Source organism: Punctularia strigosozonata (assembly GCF_000264995.1).
Source record: "Punctularia strigosozonata HHB-11173 SS5 unplaced genomic scaffold PUNSTscaffold_1, whole genome shotgun sequence".
Classification (NCBI taxonomy): Eukaryota; Fungi; Basidiomycota; class Agaricomycetes; order Corticiales; family Punctulariaceae; genus Punctularia; species Punctularia strigosozonata.
Genome location: NW_006767433.1, coordinates 1,627,633 through 1,643,677, shown reverse-complemented (window position 1 = coordinate 1,643,677; position 16,045 = coordinate 1,627,633). Strand labels below are relative to the sequence as shown.

Genomic DNA, 16,045 nt, shown 5'->3' with positions numbered 1-16,045 from the left:
GCGCGCGCGGGGACTGCCAGTGCCCACCTCGGGTGAGCACATGCCCAACCACAAATCTCAACGGCCTTTGCGCAAATTGATCCTATTACAACCGCACCAACCTACTCCATGATCGACGGGTTTGCTGCTCTCTCTATAAATATTTTACCCACTGGGATGACTTGATTTTACCCCTGTGCCCTGGAGAGCCACCGGCCGAAACACTCCACGACCCCCCGCCGCAACCGGAACGTCAACCTTTCACCGTCTTATCCTTTGTCGAGAAGAGCTCGTACGGCCGTCGAGTTGGAAACGGTCAATCACACTGGTCCATGGGTGGATGGCTATGCATGTAGCAGGTATCAGTCAAGCCCGTGGCTGCTGCGGCGGGCGAAAGTTGTAGAGGTGTTGCGTCTGACTCTGGTGAGGCCACATCAGTGCATCCTCTTTGTCCGGTGGGCATCCGCTCCCCCTCTGATAATTGCTGATACTCGGACTTCTGTGCATTCTTCCAGAAAGGACCCATATAGTTTGTCTCTTGAAGCCTCTGGCGCTCTCCCCCACCCTTATCAAGCCGCTCCTGCCCAGTCCTACCCGCCAGCTTTCCAGCCGTACACGGGACCACTCTCGGAATCTCTTCTTAAGGGCCATGGCTTTTGTGATACGACATCCTGCCATCTCGCTCGGAACTGCTGGCGCATAGTGACGGGCCTCTTACCCTAGAAAAGCACTCAACCTACGAAGTATCGCGAGCAGACTTTTCCTGTCGTGGTTTCTGTTTATTCACGAAATGGTGACAACGTCACGAACGTTCATATATGAGCCTTGCAGCCGCGATGGAGCTTGGAAACCAACTGGAACCGACTTGGTGAATCTACTCCTAACATTCCCTTCCGATCGGGAGTACGATGGAGCCGCATTGGCTCTCAGCACAGTTAATCTCGGGGCAAGAACGGGGTATTGTACCCCTTAGTCCCGTGTTGGTTCGTATGGTCGAAAATATACGGGCGCATGTGTCTGCCAGATTCACTACTCTTTGACCGTCGCCCTATCCCTGCAAGTCGTTACATTTATGTATGCTAGCCGTTCCTGTGCGAATGGATCACGGAAGATCTACACTTCCAAATGAGGAATAGCCTTTGATCTCAGATGTGACAGGAATATTCATAAGGGTTCGATGCGAGCTGAAAGTGATTCACTCGAGCCGTGGTCCTGACGGTGATCCATTGTCCTGTTTACATCGGAGCTGAGGGATATACACGACCATCAAGCAGCACTAGCATCATTTTTCATATCGACAATACACTCCTTACGCGCACGCAACCGCTAGATCATACCATGTCGTCTACCCTCATGCATACAAAGAAATATGTCTAGCGTCAGCGCAAGCGAAGACATCTCAGGCTAGTGTGGCAACATCGCCTTCTCCGTCGTGTCCTCCGGTATGTCCCTAGTCTCCGCAACAGTCTGCTGGCGCCGCCAGAACGCAAGCTGAAGCGCAAGGTTCTATGCCAATTAACGAATTTTATCAGAGCTAACGTTCGAGCGCGAAAAACTGGTCACTTACGATTAAAAGTGCGGTCAGACTTCTACGCTCGACCGATTGCTTCGTGTTATGAGTATGCCCGTCGTTTGATTGCTCCGCGGGGATCACGTCGCCGAAGGATACATCCAGATTTGTGGTCGGAAGCTATTTCTTGACAATCAACATGCATCCTTTTCGGCGTATCATGTTACGCTCACATCTGACATTAACATAGCAGGGCTGCGTTCACAAGAGTCGTCGTAGTATTCATCTGGCTGCTAATGTAGACGTGCTTGAGTCAAATTTAGTTTGCAATAGATTTGGGAAACCTGGCACGCACCAACGACCCGAAACACCTCTCGCGCGCAGAGAGTCGAAACCTCGGATAAGGATGGTAGCGACGTTGCCAAGAGCCTCGATAATTAGGCAGGCGCAAAGGGTAACCCGTATCCATTGCAAGCGCAGTCCACGACGCGGGAAACTTGAGACGACCGGTCAGTGAGCAAAGAGATAAAGAAGGGCCCGATCACGAACCTTGCTCAGGAGAAGTTTTATGGGCCCGGGTGGATGGAAATCTATTCATACCTTTCCGTACGAATGCGTGCCCGAGGCCGCATGCGGCGTGCATGGCGGAGGTCTCCGATGTCGAAGACGCGGCGTGCTGCAGATCTGCCACCTGAACCGAGCGATTACCCACGCACAAATCGCTCTTCGGGCGAATTCCTCCAATCTTGTCCTGGTCCAGATGCACGAAAATTGACCTCTGGATGCTGATACGCTGATGTATGCGCTGAGATTGTCGACTTCCGACAAACGGACGCCCATATCGGCTGGGCGGAGCGTCTACCGAACGCGCGGAGGCAGTTCGCGGACGTTTCCGAGAGTCCGTTGGGGACAAATGGACGTCAGCCAGGGTCAGGCATCACAGCACGCTGACTGCGGTTCTCGACACGCGTCCACAACCAGGCCAGAGACGATCCGACTAGGCCAGAAGAGTCCAACGCGATCGGCTGGGCGAGTTCCTGCCCCGGGGAGCCATCACCGAACAAGCTTCCGCCGCTGAGAGCAGAACTACACTGCTCAGTGGACTGGTCGAGGTAATTGAACCCGGCTCGGGTGCAAGATGATGGCGCCATTCAGTCCTCTTAGCAGACGTGCAAGGGTTCACGAGCCTGCATGTGAAGTCGCATCGAGCAAAGTCCTCGATTGGCACATCCGATGCTTGCGGTCCTCATCGGCATATTGAGGCGTTCTTATCGGCGAGGTGTACAATGACACTGTGCAGGACTCCCCTAACTATGAAGGGTCTCTTGGACTGACGCCGAAATCTTGGACAACCTGTCGGATCGCGTCGCTGTTCTGGCCGTCTCTTCAGCTCAAGAGAACACTAGCGCTTTACAGTACTTGAGCTGGTCCTACCGATGGGTACAACCTGTCAGCGCGAGTCTGTCGCGCGGGAAAAACAGCAGTTACCGTACCTTGGAAGGACGTCCCCACGGACCAGGGCCACCAGCGAATGCTCTAGTGATCCGCAACCTGGACGAGCAGTTGGCCAGCAGCAGTCGCCGCATTATGAGCATATTGCGTCCACGTACGTGTACCATGAAGTTATGGGATCTGACGACAGGAAAACGTTAGATCCTCGAGTCCACTTTGCCCCCTCGGTGCCCTCGATTCTGATGATTGCACTGGTTCAACGCCGCCGAACCGTCAACAGCGCCGATGGCCTTGCTTCAGTAAACAGATGGTCGTCCTGGGCAGCCGATCGAGAGGGAAAAACGTCAAGAGTCCGGACCAGCGAACTGAACGTGGTGTCAATGCCATCGTTCAGGAGAATCCGACCTGCGCAGGAGGTTGACGCGGATGAAGGGCTACAGACATATCAATATATGCCGTGACTTGTACACTGTCCGACAGCAGTGATTCAGGTTGGGAAAGGCGACCGTGGAATGCCGCCGTCTCTCCTCGTCGAACGAGTGGTTGATGGGCAAGGAAGCACTAAGGTAATTGACCATCGCACCAGAGCGAGCCACACTGAATAAACAAGCGGTTGCAAAAATGCCACGGACGTGTAAATCAGGTTTAAAAGACCTAGGCCACAAGACGACACAGGCAGCAGAGCGTACGGACGAGAGAAGCGTACACGCTCGCAAGCGGTCCCCAAGCGGTCCCCCTGTTCTGTTCGGAATTTCCCCACGCGAGCGATGCGTAGCGGACATCAAGGTGTCATACATTCGTCCTCCGTTCCCTGCCGCGTCCCGTTTGTCCCTTCACATGCGGTCAAAACACGTATGTGGATAATAGGTGCCCCCTGTAACTCCCGTACCCATGATACCTAGTTCAGGGTTTTTTTACTCCCCTGCCGAAAGAATACCCCCCTGGTAACAATATCATGACGAATCCATTTCATCTGCAGGGCTGGCCTGAGTCCGAGAGAACTCGGTGTATGGAAAAGTCTCAAAGTTCGCCTATTAGAACTTCATAGGCAATATGGCCCAACCCTAAAACCTTCTCAGTCGTGTATCTGTGTAGGCAGCCGTCGCATCGATTCTTTGCCATGCACTCGGGGCGGTGACGCTAGCAAGTGATTTACTTGACCGCGGTCGCGTGCCTTCTCAGACACAAGACGTGATCATGGTTCCGTTCTATCATTGTCAGATGTTTGAGAGACTATCCCTATCTGATTGCAAGATCTGTTCAGATTTTGATCACTCTCGGAAACTCGCGGCCCTTCGTCCGATGAATCAAGTAGAAACTCTCCAACCTTTGACCATCTTTACAAATAAAGGCATTCATGTTTGTACAGACCAATGTATATTAACAGCAATGACAACATCAATGGAATCGCTCCCAAGCCTCAGATCCTCCCATAGGACCTCCACGTCCACTCATGCCCCGTCGGCGTGGACCTCCCGAACCTCCACCACGTTCATCGCGACCACCCGAGGTAAGTACCGCGTGCTTGTCAACAAACTGCAAAGCGTAATCAGACCAATTAATATCAGGAGCAAGAAACATGTGCACGCACGTCGTTGAGCGTGTTGGCCGACTTCGTCAGTGTCGAAAGCAGCGCCGTTAGCTGGACGTCCTCATATTCCTAGCACAGATGTTCAGCGAACGATGGCGGCGCTGACGACGATAGGCTATCCTACCGTCTCGAATTCTGTGCGGAAGGCTGGATTCTCGCTCGCCGGCAAGGAGGCGATCAGAGCAGATAGCGACCGCAAAGTCCCGTGGTCAATGGGTTCTTGCCCTGATCCAAGAAGAAAACCAAGGAAATATTAGTACTGACGGCGCGTACAAGGTATTGCATGACAGACCAGCAAGTACGTCCGTAACGTATTGGACGAGGAGAATAATTCGATCATGGAGCATCTTCACCGCAGCTCGTTGAGACTGTAGGTGAGATTCCACTGGAAAGAAACGCTCAGTACGACGGAAGTCTTAGGAATTCGATGCATACAGCTAGTCTCGCCCCCTCCGCCTTTCGCGGTCCAGTCAACGGCTATCCGCTCGGCTTCACCGGTTTCTACTGAATACGAGGCTTCGATGAAAACTGAGCGTGTCTTTCGGTCCCGAATCTCGGTGGTGGGCTCATAGGCTTTGAATGGCAGTGCTTGAGCAGTAACATCTGATGTCGATGCGGTGGATGGGGATGAAGGTTGCAGAATGAGGAGTAGAGGGGTTGAGCTGTACGCTGTAAACTGGGATCATATACTCAGTAGGACCTCCATAAAGAGTGATAGTTATTTGGCGAACCTGTTCATGAAACTTGATATGACGTGCAGTGGGTTGCGGTGCCACAGTGTACCAACCAATGAATTCTAGGGAGGGGAAGACCTGTTTGTCTTGGAAGGACGAAGATCAGCATATCCATTACATAGATTCAAGCAAAAGCTTACATTGGTCTCTGCGGATGATGAAGAATCCGTGATCAACCTTGTCTGCGTCTGACTCCTCCACCGCAAGTTCAAAGGAGTTGACTATCTCGACTTCACGCCCATTCTGCGTTCCCAGGAGAGCACCCAAGACTAAAGAAGTCAATGACGCTGGGTCGTGGCTTTCAAAGGTGAATTGCATCATACCGAACGGCGAGTTACTGTCCGTCTGGAGTTTGCGGCGCGTGAGATGCTCTGATATGTTCAAGATCGGCAAGGGGTGGCTGAGCGTGACCAGTCATACTCCGTTGACCCAGAAGCTCCGGGTCACTCACAGTGCTAGCGAGAGACCTGACGTTGTGCTTGATGGAAGCACTACAGGCAGATCGTCTGTGTCCATGGTCGCGCTCATCGCCAGAGTCGATGAACGCGTGCCCCGCCACGCTCAGGTGCCATCTATTCGCACCGCCACAATCGCGGCGCGTCACCGTGTCTCAGTCCGGATCCCGGTCCTCGACGGAGACGTACGACTTGCTGCACAAAAAGCGCTCACTATCCTCGTTCTTCACCCCCGGCGACCACATCAAGCTTCATGAACGCCCTTTCATATAATATCACCATGTCTTGCGTCTCGACACTGCTGCCAGATCAGTGCCAGTTGAACTAGGATGGCCTTTTGTCAGATGATCGCAGCACGATGATTGGTCACAAGGACAATAGCCAAAGTGGAACACGCAGGACAATAGGAGAATGCGTCGTTATATAGACTCAAGGGCGGCCCACTTCGCGTTCCAAAGACAACCTATCTGTCGACACTCCTCCGCAACCACCAACTGAAAGCCAGAATACATCTCAATGAGTGAACGTCATTATAACTTGCGCTCACGGACTGGCGTCTCTCAAAATCGGGCCCAGACGCACGAGAAAGCACCAGCCGCCTTATCCGGTCGCTCGCGACGGAAACCCGGTCGACCTAAAGGCGAGACAGGACGCTCCGCGCCGTCTCGGAGTGCTCCAGCACGTTCAGTCCCCAGGCTGCCCGCGGCGATACCTCCGGTCGACAGTGACATTTCCAATCCTTTCGCTGTTGCAAAGAGGGCCTTGCAGGAGCTGCCGAGCATGATGGATGTCGATCGCGGGGATCTGTCCATGGTCAAATCGACCTCGGACGTGTTGAACAAGGCCATAGATATCATCAATACTGCCGCGCCCGCGATGGGTCTAGCCCCATTGTGCGTAAATCTCTCGATTGACGGGGAAATAAGCTAATATATCGCATTCAGATCCAGCCGTGAGCCGTCGAAGAAGCGCCGTCGCTCCGAATCGCCTGACACAGTGGCCGGGCATTACTGCATCACCTGCCAATGCAACATGTCCGATGACTTTGAGTCCCCTGGCAAACGACGACGTTGTGACGCGAAGATCGTCACTCGGGCTCACCTAACGGTGGACGAGCTTAGAGCGCGCGTTTCGAGCCTCTCACAAGATCTCCTCGAACTTCAACGTCATAGGAACAACATGCTCCCTGCCTGCCGTCTCCCACCTGAGATTCTCGGCATGATATTTCTCTACGTTCGGGACTCATCATCCCATGCCAGTGGACGATATGAATGGGTCCGTGTCGCCCAGGTCTCACACTACTGGCGGTCTACGGCCCTTTCCACGCGCGGACTCTGGTCCATTCTGGATTTGCACCAACCTGTTGCGGCACTCGAGATGAATCGCCGAGCAGACCCTGTTCCCCGCTACCTGTATTCTCACGCAGAACTTCCCAGAGAACCCACCGCCCAGAATCTAGCCGCACAACTGCAGGAGGAGCTCCGGCATGACCCTAGCTGCGTAAAGGGCGTTGATGGGCGCGCCTGGTACCATGTTCGGTCGATGGTGGCATACCTTCCCGAGCTCCTACATTGTCGTTGGACTGCGCCCCCGGAAGAGGTCTTGAATTGGAGTTGTCCGCGCCTCACGAACCTCGAGCTGTTGGAAGCCACTTCCTTCGATTGGCGCTCGGCTCTGCTACAATCGCCTGCCAACTTGAGGCACCTACGGGTCTCGTCGGTAACGGACACCGATCGTCCAGCGGTCTCAATCAAGGGAGATCTGGCTCAAGTCGTTACCGTACTTCAGCAACATACAGGCCTCAACGAGCTTGTGCTAGAAAACGTCCTCCCCTCCTGGAACAGGGCCGTTGAGGCGCTTGTTCCTGTCAAGGTTCCGCTTCCGAACATGACCCGATTGGAGATTCAGGACTCCGATATTCGAGCTGCGAATTGGCTCCTGAGCCGTCTTCAGCTTCCTCCCACATGCAGAACTAGCTTCCGTATCGTGACGAGAGTAACAGATCGACGCGGACGCATCACTCCCTCCGATGTCACCAGGTCGTGGCGCACGCTCACTGCCACCGGTCAGCGGTACAACGTCCTCGCCTTGCGATTCCCCGGGAGTGAGGGGTATTACGCTGTCCGGACGCAAGTATTCCATGCGCTTGACCAGCCAGAACCCAACGTCGAGTTCTGGTGGCCGTGGCTAGATAACAACACCATCAATGGAACCTTTCTCTCCATGCAAAGTGACCTTGCTGCCACAGAACCATCTACGCTCCTGTTGGAGTTTGGGGAGTTCTCGAAACATACAGCAGGGCTGGTAGCCGCACTCGGAAAGATGTCCCGGGTCGATACCATCCGCATCAAGTCACACGGCTCTCGATTACGCAATGCCGCGACTTTCCTCTCTTCCATCCGGGGCATGCAGCCGTTGGCACCAAATCTGCACACCCTCGTTCTCGAGGGTACATACTCCTACGACACCGATGGCAATATGACACTTCGGCAGCGGATTGACGTCGAGGCCATGGCATTCGCTGCGTCCCTGCTGCGTCGCGTTGAGGAGGGTTCGTTGAGGAAGCTACAACTCCGTACGCATTGGGAAAAGATGGACCTATGGGTTCGGGCGTTGAGAAGGGCACTGCCAGGGATCGAAATAGAGCAGGCATACAATGCGGACGAGCAGTGGGTCCGGAACATGGAATACTAGCGATGTTGTACGGAAATAGACGCTAGTGAATAATCCAGCCGTTGCCTGAACGGAATAGAGCGGCCTCGCGGTCGATACCGCCCCGTCGCCGCTTGTGGGCTCAGCACAGTAATTTATTTGAATAGCAATTTACGCACAGAAGCTACAAAAAGAAAGACGGGTACACGGTCATCAGATCATGAAAATGGATTCCCACTAGCCGACTTGAACGACTGACCTCGTCATTACTAGTGACGCGCTCTACCACTGAGCTAAGCGGGAGTTGTGGATGTCACACTTTATTATTATATAACGAGGTATCTCTGGGCAAGAGCTAAGTACGTCGGCAGAAGTGTACAGTCAATTCGTCTATGAGATAGTGGTACCGTTGTTCACGAGTTATCCCGAGGCAGTGTCCAACCAGGCTGCAACCTCCCGGCGAGATTGCCCACCGGTCCAGGCAAGCCGGCCTGACTCTTGAAACTCTCCAGGAAGTTCTTGATCATTGCATAATCCATGCCTTCACCCTCTTCGAACTCAAAGTCCGAATTGTCGTCGTCTTCAACAGGTCCGTGTTGTAGGGCGTTACGGAGCTCTGCATCCATCGCTTCCTCAATGTCCATACCCGTGCCCTCGTCGTTCTCTTCCTCCGACGGACCTGATTTCGCCTTGCCTTTCCCCTTCGCTGTCGATGAATTGACGGATTTACCGGGCGTGACCGTAGTCGCTGCTTTCTTTTGTGAAATTTCGGCTCCTTTTATACGGCTGAGTTCGGCGTCCATGGCACGCATCACAGATTCAAAGGAATCTAGATCAGGATTGACATCCGGCCTCGGTCCTGGCTGGGGATTACGTAGCCGAGATTCTGTTGCGCTACCCTGATGTTCGGCTGCTCGTGGTCCTTGTGGGGCTCTCGTTGGTGCTTTATCCGGGACGAGAACGCCGGCAGGAACATAGGCTGATACTTTGTTAGCAGGATGTTGAGCCGGTCATAGCAAGACTTACCTCCTCGCCCCCTCCTCTCCCGAATGATGTCTCCCCATTGCTCGTCGGAGATACCTAGAGCCTTCCTAGAAAACTCTAAGAACTCCTCCTCCTCCTCCTTCATGTCAATCTCCATCTCGCCCACGATTTGCGGGCGGTCTTCTTCGTCCTCGCCATCCTCTTCCAATTGGAACGGATTCTCATAGGCTTCGTCGTCCGACTCGTCATCAGAGTCGACACCTTCATACTTGTCGCGGGGCAAAAGCGGCGGGCGAGAGCGTACGGGTTCTTCTGTGGGCTGCTTCTTCGACGCTGCATCCGCGTGCTGACGCGGTTGAGCAATGTCCCTACTATCGTCACCATCCTGTTCCTGCGATTCCTCCTCCTTGAATTGCTGCGAGTTCTCATGGAAAGATGGGGGCATCCTGCCATACTCTCCGGGACCAAGAGGCGCGACGAGTTTATCCATGTCCTCTCGCCGTTGACGAGCGTAGGCAGCTTCGTCCTCCGTGTCCTCATCATCAGAATCGGAGAATTGCTCATCACTGAAGTCGCTCATGGCGTCATCTTCTTTATCGGACTCCGAGTCTGGATCACTGAAAAGGGATATCAGGAAGGAAGGAGCACGAGGAAATCGGTAATCACTTACTCGGCAAAACGAGCCCCGTCCAGGTCGCCCTTACCCTCGACGAAGTCTTCGACCTTCTTCGCCAGGTCCTGAAGCCGCGAGGCTTGCTGTTTAGCGACCCTTTCTTCTCGCTCCTCCCTTTTCTTTTGGTCACGCTCCTCGTCAGCCGCCATCGCGCTTTCAGAATGAGCAGGATCCTTATTTGTCACACCAGAGGAGCTTCCCCTGCCCATCGTTCGCTCCAGCACCTCATCGAAGTCCTCAGCATCGATGTTCAGCCAATCGTCACTGTCTTCGTCTGATTGACTGTCCTTCAAAGCTTCTTCCAAGGTCGGAGCACGGGATACAGCTCCCTCTACTTGCGTTGCAAACGACGGCCGAGTTGCATCACTGAATTGAGTTGCTCAACAGAACAGGATCTGTATGAGCGCACTTACTCGTCTTTCCGGACATTCAAGTACGTATCGATCGCCCTCGACTCCAGCTCGTTCCAACGCTGTGAACCTTCGAGTTCGCCCTCGAAATAACCTGCTTTCATTAGTGATTTGATGTAGGCTTGGTAATCGATGCTTCGGCGCAGGGCATCGTGACGCGCTCGCGTCTGCGCAACTAAATCAGCAAAACAAACACATCGAGAAAAGAGGCATAACCAACTGCTGATGCCTCATCGGATAGGTTGATTGTGATGGCCTCGTTTCGTCTCTTTCCCTCTTGATATAACATCTCAAATCCACACGCCTGTGCATGATCGTCAGTCCACGATGGTACGCCTCGTCTATAGTTCAGCACCTACAATCTTCATTCCGACGTCCCTCCACTTCCACTCCTTGGTACCTTCTTTCTCCGGCCATCGGCCAAATACCTTAGGCGGATGGAACTTCTGGCCCAACAACTGGGCGTACGCTGTACGAGTCATCCTGACTGTACGGAGGGCAGAGGGTTGTGGGGGGAACCGCGACATCTTGTGAGCAGCCTGTGAGATGTTTAGGTGAGAAACCTGTGAGTGACGATTATATAGGATTTGCTTACGCGCAGCTGGATAGCATCACGGGTATAGAAAGTCTCCACGGCTTTCTGCACCAGGGACGGGTTGGTAGATAACGCCCGTGCCACATCAACCGGCAGGTGTGCTTTGGTTTTGTGTATGTGTTGCGCCAGTGCAGCAGGATACCTGTGGAACAAGTTTGAGCATGCGTGTACTAGGAGGAGAACACGTAGCAAACCCTTCAATTCTCCGCCAGACAGCATCAGTAACAGCGACCGGTGCCTCGGTATCAACGTTCTTGTCCCTGACCAGAAGTAGCGCGTCGTGCACAGATAGGTACTCATTCTCGTTCCGGTCATGCGATGCATTCAGGAGATCGTCCGTGCCCTCGTCGTCACGGTTTCGTGCATATTTCGATTGTAAACGGCGCCGCTTGCTAGAAGGTGCGGAGACATGTGAGAGCGGTATCAAGTGCAACTTGGAGGCGTAGATCCAGACCTGTATTCAATGTTGAGTCAAATGCATCTCCAGCAAGTTATAACAGGACACACACCCTGTTCTCTGCATTCGTTGGTGTCACCCATGCAGGAAGAGCCTCCGCTGCCTCGATTAGCAGGAATTCACCATCAGTGTCCCATACACTGTGGTGTGAGAATCAAGTTAGCCCCTAGAGTTGACGCATAAGATAGACGAAAAAGGCACCTGATGACAACATCCCATCGTTTGCTGATCTCCCTCAGCAGCCATACGACACACCATTCGTCGTCGACGCAGTCCCCAACTCGCATACATCCCTCCAAAAGCCAAAGGTATCCAGTTCCGGAGAATCCCACCCCTTGATTCACCTCGGTGTCCCTCACAATTTTCAACTCGAATGTATCCCTATGCCATATATGCCCCGGGATCAGGGAGTCGACATATTCTTGGAGAATTGTCGCAAGCGCTGCCACAGAGTTGCTGTCTCTTGCATCTTGTGCTGGATATATAGTGTATTGTAGAGTATCCTCTGCGATCGACGGTGGACGATTGAATATATCCATAGCACGCTGACAGAGATCTAGTCGAGGAGATGCTTGTCGTGGCTGTGCCAGAAGCTTGCGCTTTTGAAACGAACCCCCGTGGAGAATGGTTGCAAGCTCGCGTTCGGCGCAAAGAGCGATGAATACCTTCCTGCAGTACAGACCATCTATCGCTCGCTCTCATCGCTCGTTATGTTGCCACCGCAAAATGCTGCTTGGATACTATCGGTTATACGCGACGCATCGCGGACAGCCAGCTTCATCCCTACTTTCCCAAGCCCTGGACCAGAAGGCGCGTGCCTCTGGGGGTCAAAGTCTGAACAACGATACTGCTGGGCCGTTTCAGCTCGGAATGATTCAACGAGGATCCGGACAGGAGAGGCCCAAGCCATGGTCGGAACTGAGTACAACCGGTAAAGGTACGGGTGCGCTCACATCCATTGCGCTTCATAGACTAAAGCAAATGCGGACTAGTCATGCGGACGACGGCTCGCACTACGAACCTGACTGTCATACTTCTCGGTGCCGGGCTGTTCACGGTTTTGACATACTCCCTCACCTCGGAGTTGTTCTCCAGTAATTCGCCGACCGTCCTCTATGGAGAAGCGTGTGACAAGATCAGACGGTCGTCCAAGGTAAATCAAATAACAACTCGGCCCTCGATAGTGGAATTGACGTCCTTGCCAGGTCGCAAGATACTTGCATGCGCCTCTTGTTTTCCACAACAACCCTCCTTCCTCCACACGCCCGCGGCACCGAAACCATAACGTCAATTCGCGCATAGCGGTAGATGCTTCCGGTCGAGAACACCTACTCCTCAATTTCTACATATCATCCTCCCCCACATCATCGACCTCGACTACGTTTACCGACTCCGAGCAAACCTGGGTCGACAAGACCATCCAACGTACACAAGCGGCACTCACTGATATATCGTCCATCACTGTGGACGACATCAAAGACTGGTCGTCGCGGTCACTTGATAGGCTCAAGTCTTCGTTTAGGTACCTCACAGGCGAACCTGCGCCGTCGATTCCGCCGACAACGGGTCCATCACCAACTTCGGAAAGGCCGAAGGAAAGGCAGGGATTCCTCAAGACTGTCGTCCTCGGAGTGTTCTCGATGAGGCTTGGAGGTGCTTCTAGCGAGGAATCCCGCCCAGCCGCGGGTGTTACATGGACAGAAGGCGAGGTGCATGCCGATTTGGTCAAGGTGAGTCGAGCTTTGCATGCACTGCAGTCTCCGTATGACTTCAACGCTGCCTTCATATTAGAACGATGAGGGCTACTTCGTCTTCCGCTACCTATTAATCGACATTCCGAGTGCGTAGTTTTGTGCTCGCCCCTCACTGCGGCCTAGCCATAACATGATTCTCGTAGACTCTCGCAGTCGGAACCCCATACGAGTATTTGTCGAGAGAGCGCCGGACGTACGAGAAACAGAGCCGGTCATGCGGTGGACGCAGGTATAAGAACCTGCACCGATACACCGCTAACATAGTCCAGCCACAACCTGCATGCCGGGGTAATCGCGACCAGGTACAGGCGCATGACGCCGCCCATTGCACCTCCACTCCATCTTCCATTGTGTACTATACGGGAACATCATTCGCAAGCTATCTGCAAACCCCGCCAGGTTGGAATGGTATTCCCAATGAAGTCCTGTTGTTTACAGAGCTGTGAATTCGGGGGCCTCGGAAGATTGCTACTGACTCCGGATGCCGAGGTGCCCGGGGTAGATTGACCAATTCGGCGATCGCGCATTGGGAATATCGTCCCGCGCCCGCTTTCTCGGCGAATGCCCAACGTATCCACAACCAACAGGGATGAGTAACCCAGTGCCTTTCGAAGATGGGCTATCCGTGTCCTCTCGCATTCGGCGCCACACTTTTGCATTACATGATAAGTATAGCTTTCCTGGCGTTCGAACGCCGAGGACGCCAGGTTGCATCTGCCGAAATTGAAACAAAAATCCGATGCGTAGCACTCATTCTCCAAATAGCTTCTGCACCCTTTTCAGGATGGAATCTTTATTGGGGTCTGTCATTGAATTGTGTGAGCCATGGGATGAGGGTATAACGGAAACGCAGTGGGTTAAGAACCCGATGGCAATACAAGCGCCCGAGCTTACCGTATGGATGATCCTTCGAGGGTATTTCGAGGAGGGCTGGGAAGGCCTTCTGGTACTTGTCGACAGTCGGCCGAATTTTCTCAGCAATCTGCATGCAACCATAACAGGTCGGAGGATGTGTCAGCGAGTGCAGGGCCAGGCAATAGGATCACGAACATGTTGATTAATCAGTAGAATGGCTATGTCGCTGCGTTCAGTGAACTCTTCGAATGCCGCTTCAATGGTGGACACTTGAGTTTCTGCGGAGGTTGATTGCATCAGTACTGCGCATATACCGGCATACGCCTATCAAACAGACGAGCACGACGCTGCCGTGAACTGAAGTAACAATGTGGACGTACTGCTATCGACGATCAGGAAGTTCTTCTTCTGCTTGTCGTTTATGTGCCCAATACCGGCGAGGAGAAGACCGGTGATCGAGTCCTAGCACAACAGACAAATACATCCTGTCAATGACCCTGATTTGTCGGCATAGATGTGGACAGCGTTGGAAGAGACAACTCAGAGCTCAACGCACTTCATCGCCGATGACGGCCAAGAGATTCCTGTCCTTGAAGGAGGCGGCCATGAAAGTGCACGACAAGTATAGCGGTACCGCCACTTACAGCCCTCGGTCATTGGAGCGCGTGATCCCAGCAATGGAAATTGCGGCACCTTAAGGGCGCTTTGTCTCGCTAGCGCTGATCTCAGTCTCCTGAACATCTCATCATTTGTGCTCTTGTATTTCAGAAAAAGCTGGTCTAAACTCATCGAGGCAGCGTACTGGGATGACAACCCGCTTCGGCAAAAGTTGACACGCACCACCCCTTCGCCCGTCTGTCCCGACGGGAAACAATCGATTGAGTTCTAGCGGCTACCTCGCGCATACGCTTTTGTCGCTCCTCCGGACTTTCAACCAGGCACTGCTGTTCAGCCGTGCGATCATCGTTTCCCAGAACAATCTCGAACACCTCCAGACTGTTACTCTGGACTCTCCCGAAGATGAGGGTGGCTGCTATGCTGCGGATACCTGGAGTAAGACGATGAAGTTGTTCCAACTGTATTCCGCGAACTCGGACTTCTCGTCACAACCATGGTCATCAGTCGACGTTGGATCCTCAACGCCAGCTCAATTGACATAGGTATCGACGAAGACTCGTCCGTATGGGTCAAAACGGCGTTACGAATCAACATACTGCGCGCCGCTGTTATCCGGCATCCAAAGGGGTGCTGTCCCATGTACGCAGGCTGGTTGTTGTCATTGCAACTCTTTGACGGCTGTGTCACGCGCGGGATCTCATACTTTGGTTACAGGGATAAAACTCTATGCGGAGAGGTTAAATCAGAGCCTGAATGTAAGATAGCTACCATACTTGGCAAGCGATTGCGAACGGACCCAAAGCATGCCGGGACTACCGGGACCCGTGCGTGCTCATGATTCATTGCTGCTTACATGACGTTACAGCTAATGCCGCTGACTCCTCGCTCCGAACATACGACGGGCTAGTCATGCCCTTCATTTCAAGGATTATCGTTGTGTTTGTGTCGGAATCTTTTTTTGGTATCTGGATGGTTTATTCTCCGGCGTTGATGAGGAGCTGATTAAACCATTCATCGATGCTTTGATAGCAGTGGTAAAAACTCCAAGTAGCGTTGGCTCGGTCGTGGGTGTCTCTTTGCTTCACTCTATTTCTGAGGTATATCGAAATTTGTAACTCATACGTGTCGTAGTCCGCGTTTCGGGAACATAAAACGGTTCACAACGTCTTGCTTCACTTCGATCTAGGATGATGATCATCCAGCATTGCCGATTTACGAATGCGGATAACTGAGTTATTCCAAATTTACGCGACGTGCGAGCCGAATTCATCCCTTCTGGCGGTCGAAGCGATCGTTTTCTTTCATACCAAGCAAGTAGCACCGTGC

At 53.1% G+C, this 16,045-nt stretch overlaps 5 protein-coding genes and 1 non-coding gene across 6 annotated transcripts; 2 read left to right on the top strand and 4 right to left on the bottom strand.

Moving 5' to 3' along the window:
• Positions 1-4,291: 4,291 nt before the first annotated feature.
• PUNSTDRAFT_94856 (Mov34-domain-containing protein) lies at positions 4,292-5,782 on the bottom strand (the record flags this gene model as incomplete). Its single annotated transcript, XM_007378503.1, has 9 exons — positions 4,292-4,477; positions 4,533-4,601; positions 4,657-4,757; positions 4,825-4,917; positions 4,968-5,208; positions 5,264-5,352; positions 5,407-5,535; positions 5,590-5,666; positions 5,718-5,782. 9 exons carry the CDS (start codon positions 5,780-5,782, stop codon positions 4,340-4,342), a joined length of 1,002 nt encoding a protein of 333 aa, XP_007378565.1. The 3' UTR covers positions 4,292-4,339.
• A 697-nt stretch (positions 5,783-6,479) lies between these two features.
• Positions 6,480-8,415, top strand: PUNSTDRAFT_123576 (uncharacterized protein; the record flags this gene model as incomplete). The annotated part of the gene is made up of 2 exons (XM_007378502.1): positions 6,480-6,614; positions 6,666-8,415. Exons 1-2 carry the CDS (start codon positions 6,502-6,504, stop codon positions 8,413-8,415), a joined length of 1,863 nt encoding a protein of 620 aa, XP_007378564.1. The 5' UTR covers positions 6,480-6,501.
• Positions 8,416-8,604: 189 nt separating this feature from the next.
• Positions 8,605-8,676, bottom strand: PUNSTDRAFT_t4. The gene has a single exon. It is a non-coding gene; the product is annotated as a tRNA-Thr (tRNA).
• Positions 8,677-8,786: 110 nt separating this feature from the next.
• PUNSTDRAFT_140140 (SGT1-domain-containing protein) lies at positions 8,787-12,031 on the bottom strand (the record flags this gene model as incomplete). Its single annotated transcript, XM_007378501.1, has 10 exons — positions 8,787-9,352; positions 9,400-9,974; positions 10,028-10,396; positions 10,444-10,607; positions 10,661-10,744; positions 10,800-10,979; positions 11,036-11,177; positions 11,230-11,489; positions 11,545-11,632; positions 11,694-12,031. 10 exons carry the CDS (start codon positions 12,029-12,031, stop codon positions 8,787-8,789), a joined length of 2,766 nt encoding a protein of 921 aa, XP_007378563.1.
• A 187-nt stretch (positions 12,032-12,218) lies between these two features.
• Positions 12,219-13,481, top strand: PUNSTDRAFT_59521 (uncharacterized protein; the record flags this gene model as incomplete). Its single annotated transcript, XM_007378500.1, has 5 exons — positions 12,219-12,429; positions 12,485-12,645; positions 12,698-13,222; positions 13,284-13,332; positions 13,390-13,481. 5 exons carry the CDS (start codon positions 12,219-12,221, stop codon positions 13,479-13,481), a joined length of 1,038 nt encoding a protein of 345 aa, XP_007378562.1.
• A 172-nt stretch (positions 13,482-13,653) lies between these two features.
• On the bottom strand, positions 13,654-14,708 carry PUNSTDRAFT_140138 (vacuolar ATP synthase; the record flags this gene model as incomplete). The annotated part of the gene is made up of 5 exons (XM_007378499.1): positions 13,654-14,049; positions 14,141-14,228; positions 14,297-14,379; positions 14,482-14,563; positions 14,658-14,708. 5 exons carry the CDS (start codon positions 14,706-14,708, stop codon positions 13,997-13,999), a joined length of 357 nt encoding a protein of 118 aa, XP_007378561.1. The 3' UTR covers positions 13,654-13,996.
• Positions 14,709-16,045: the final 1,337 nt, after the last annotated feature.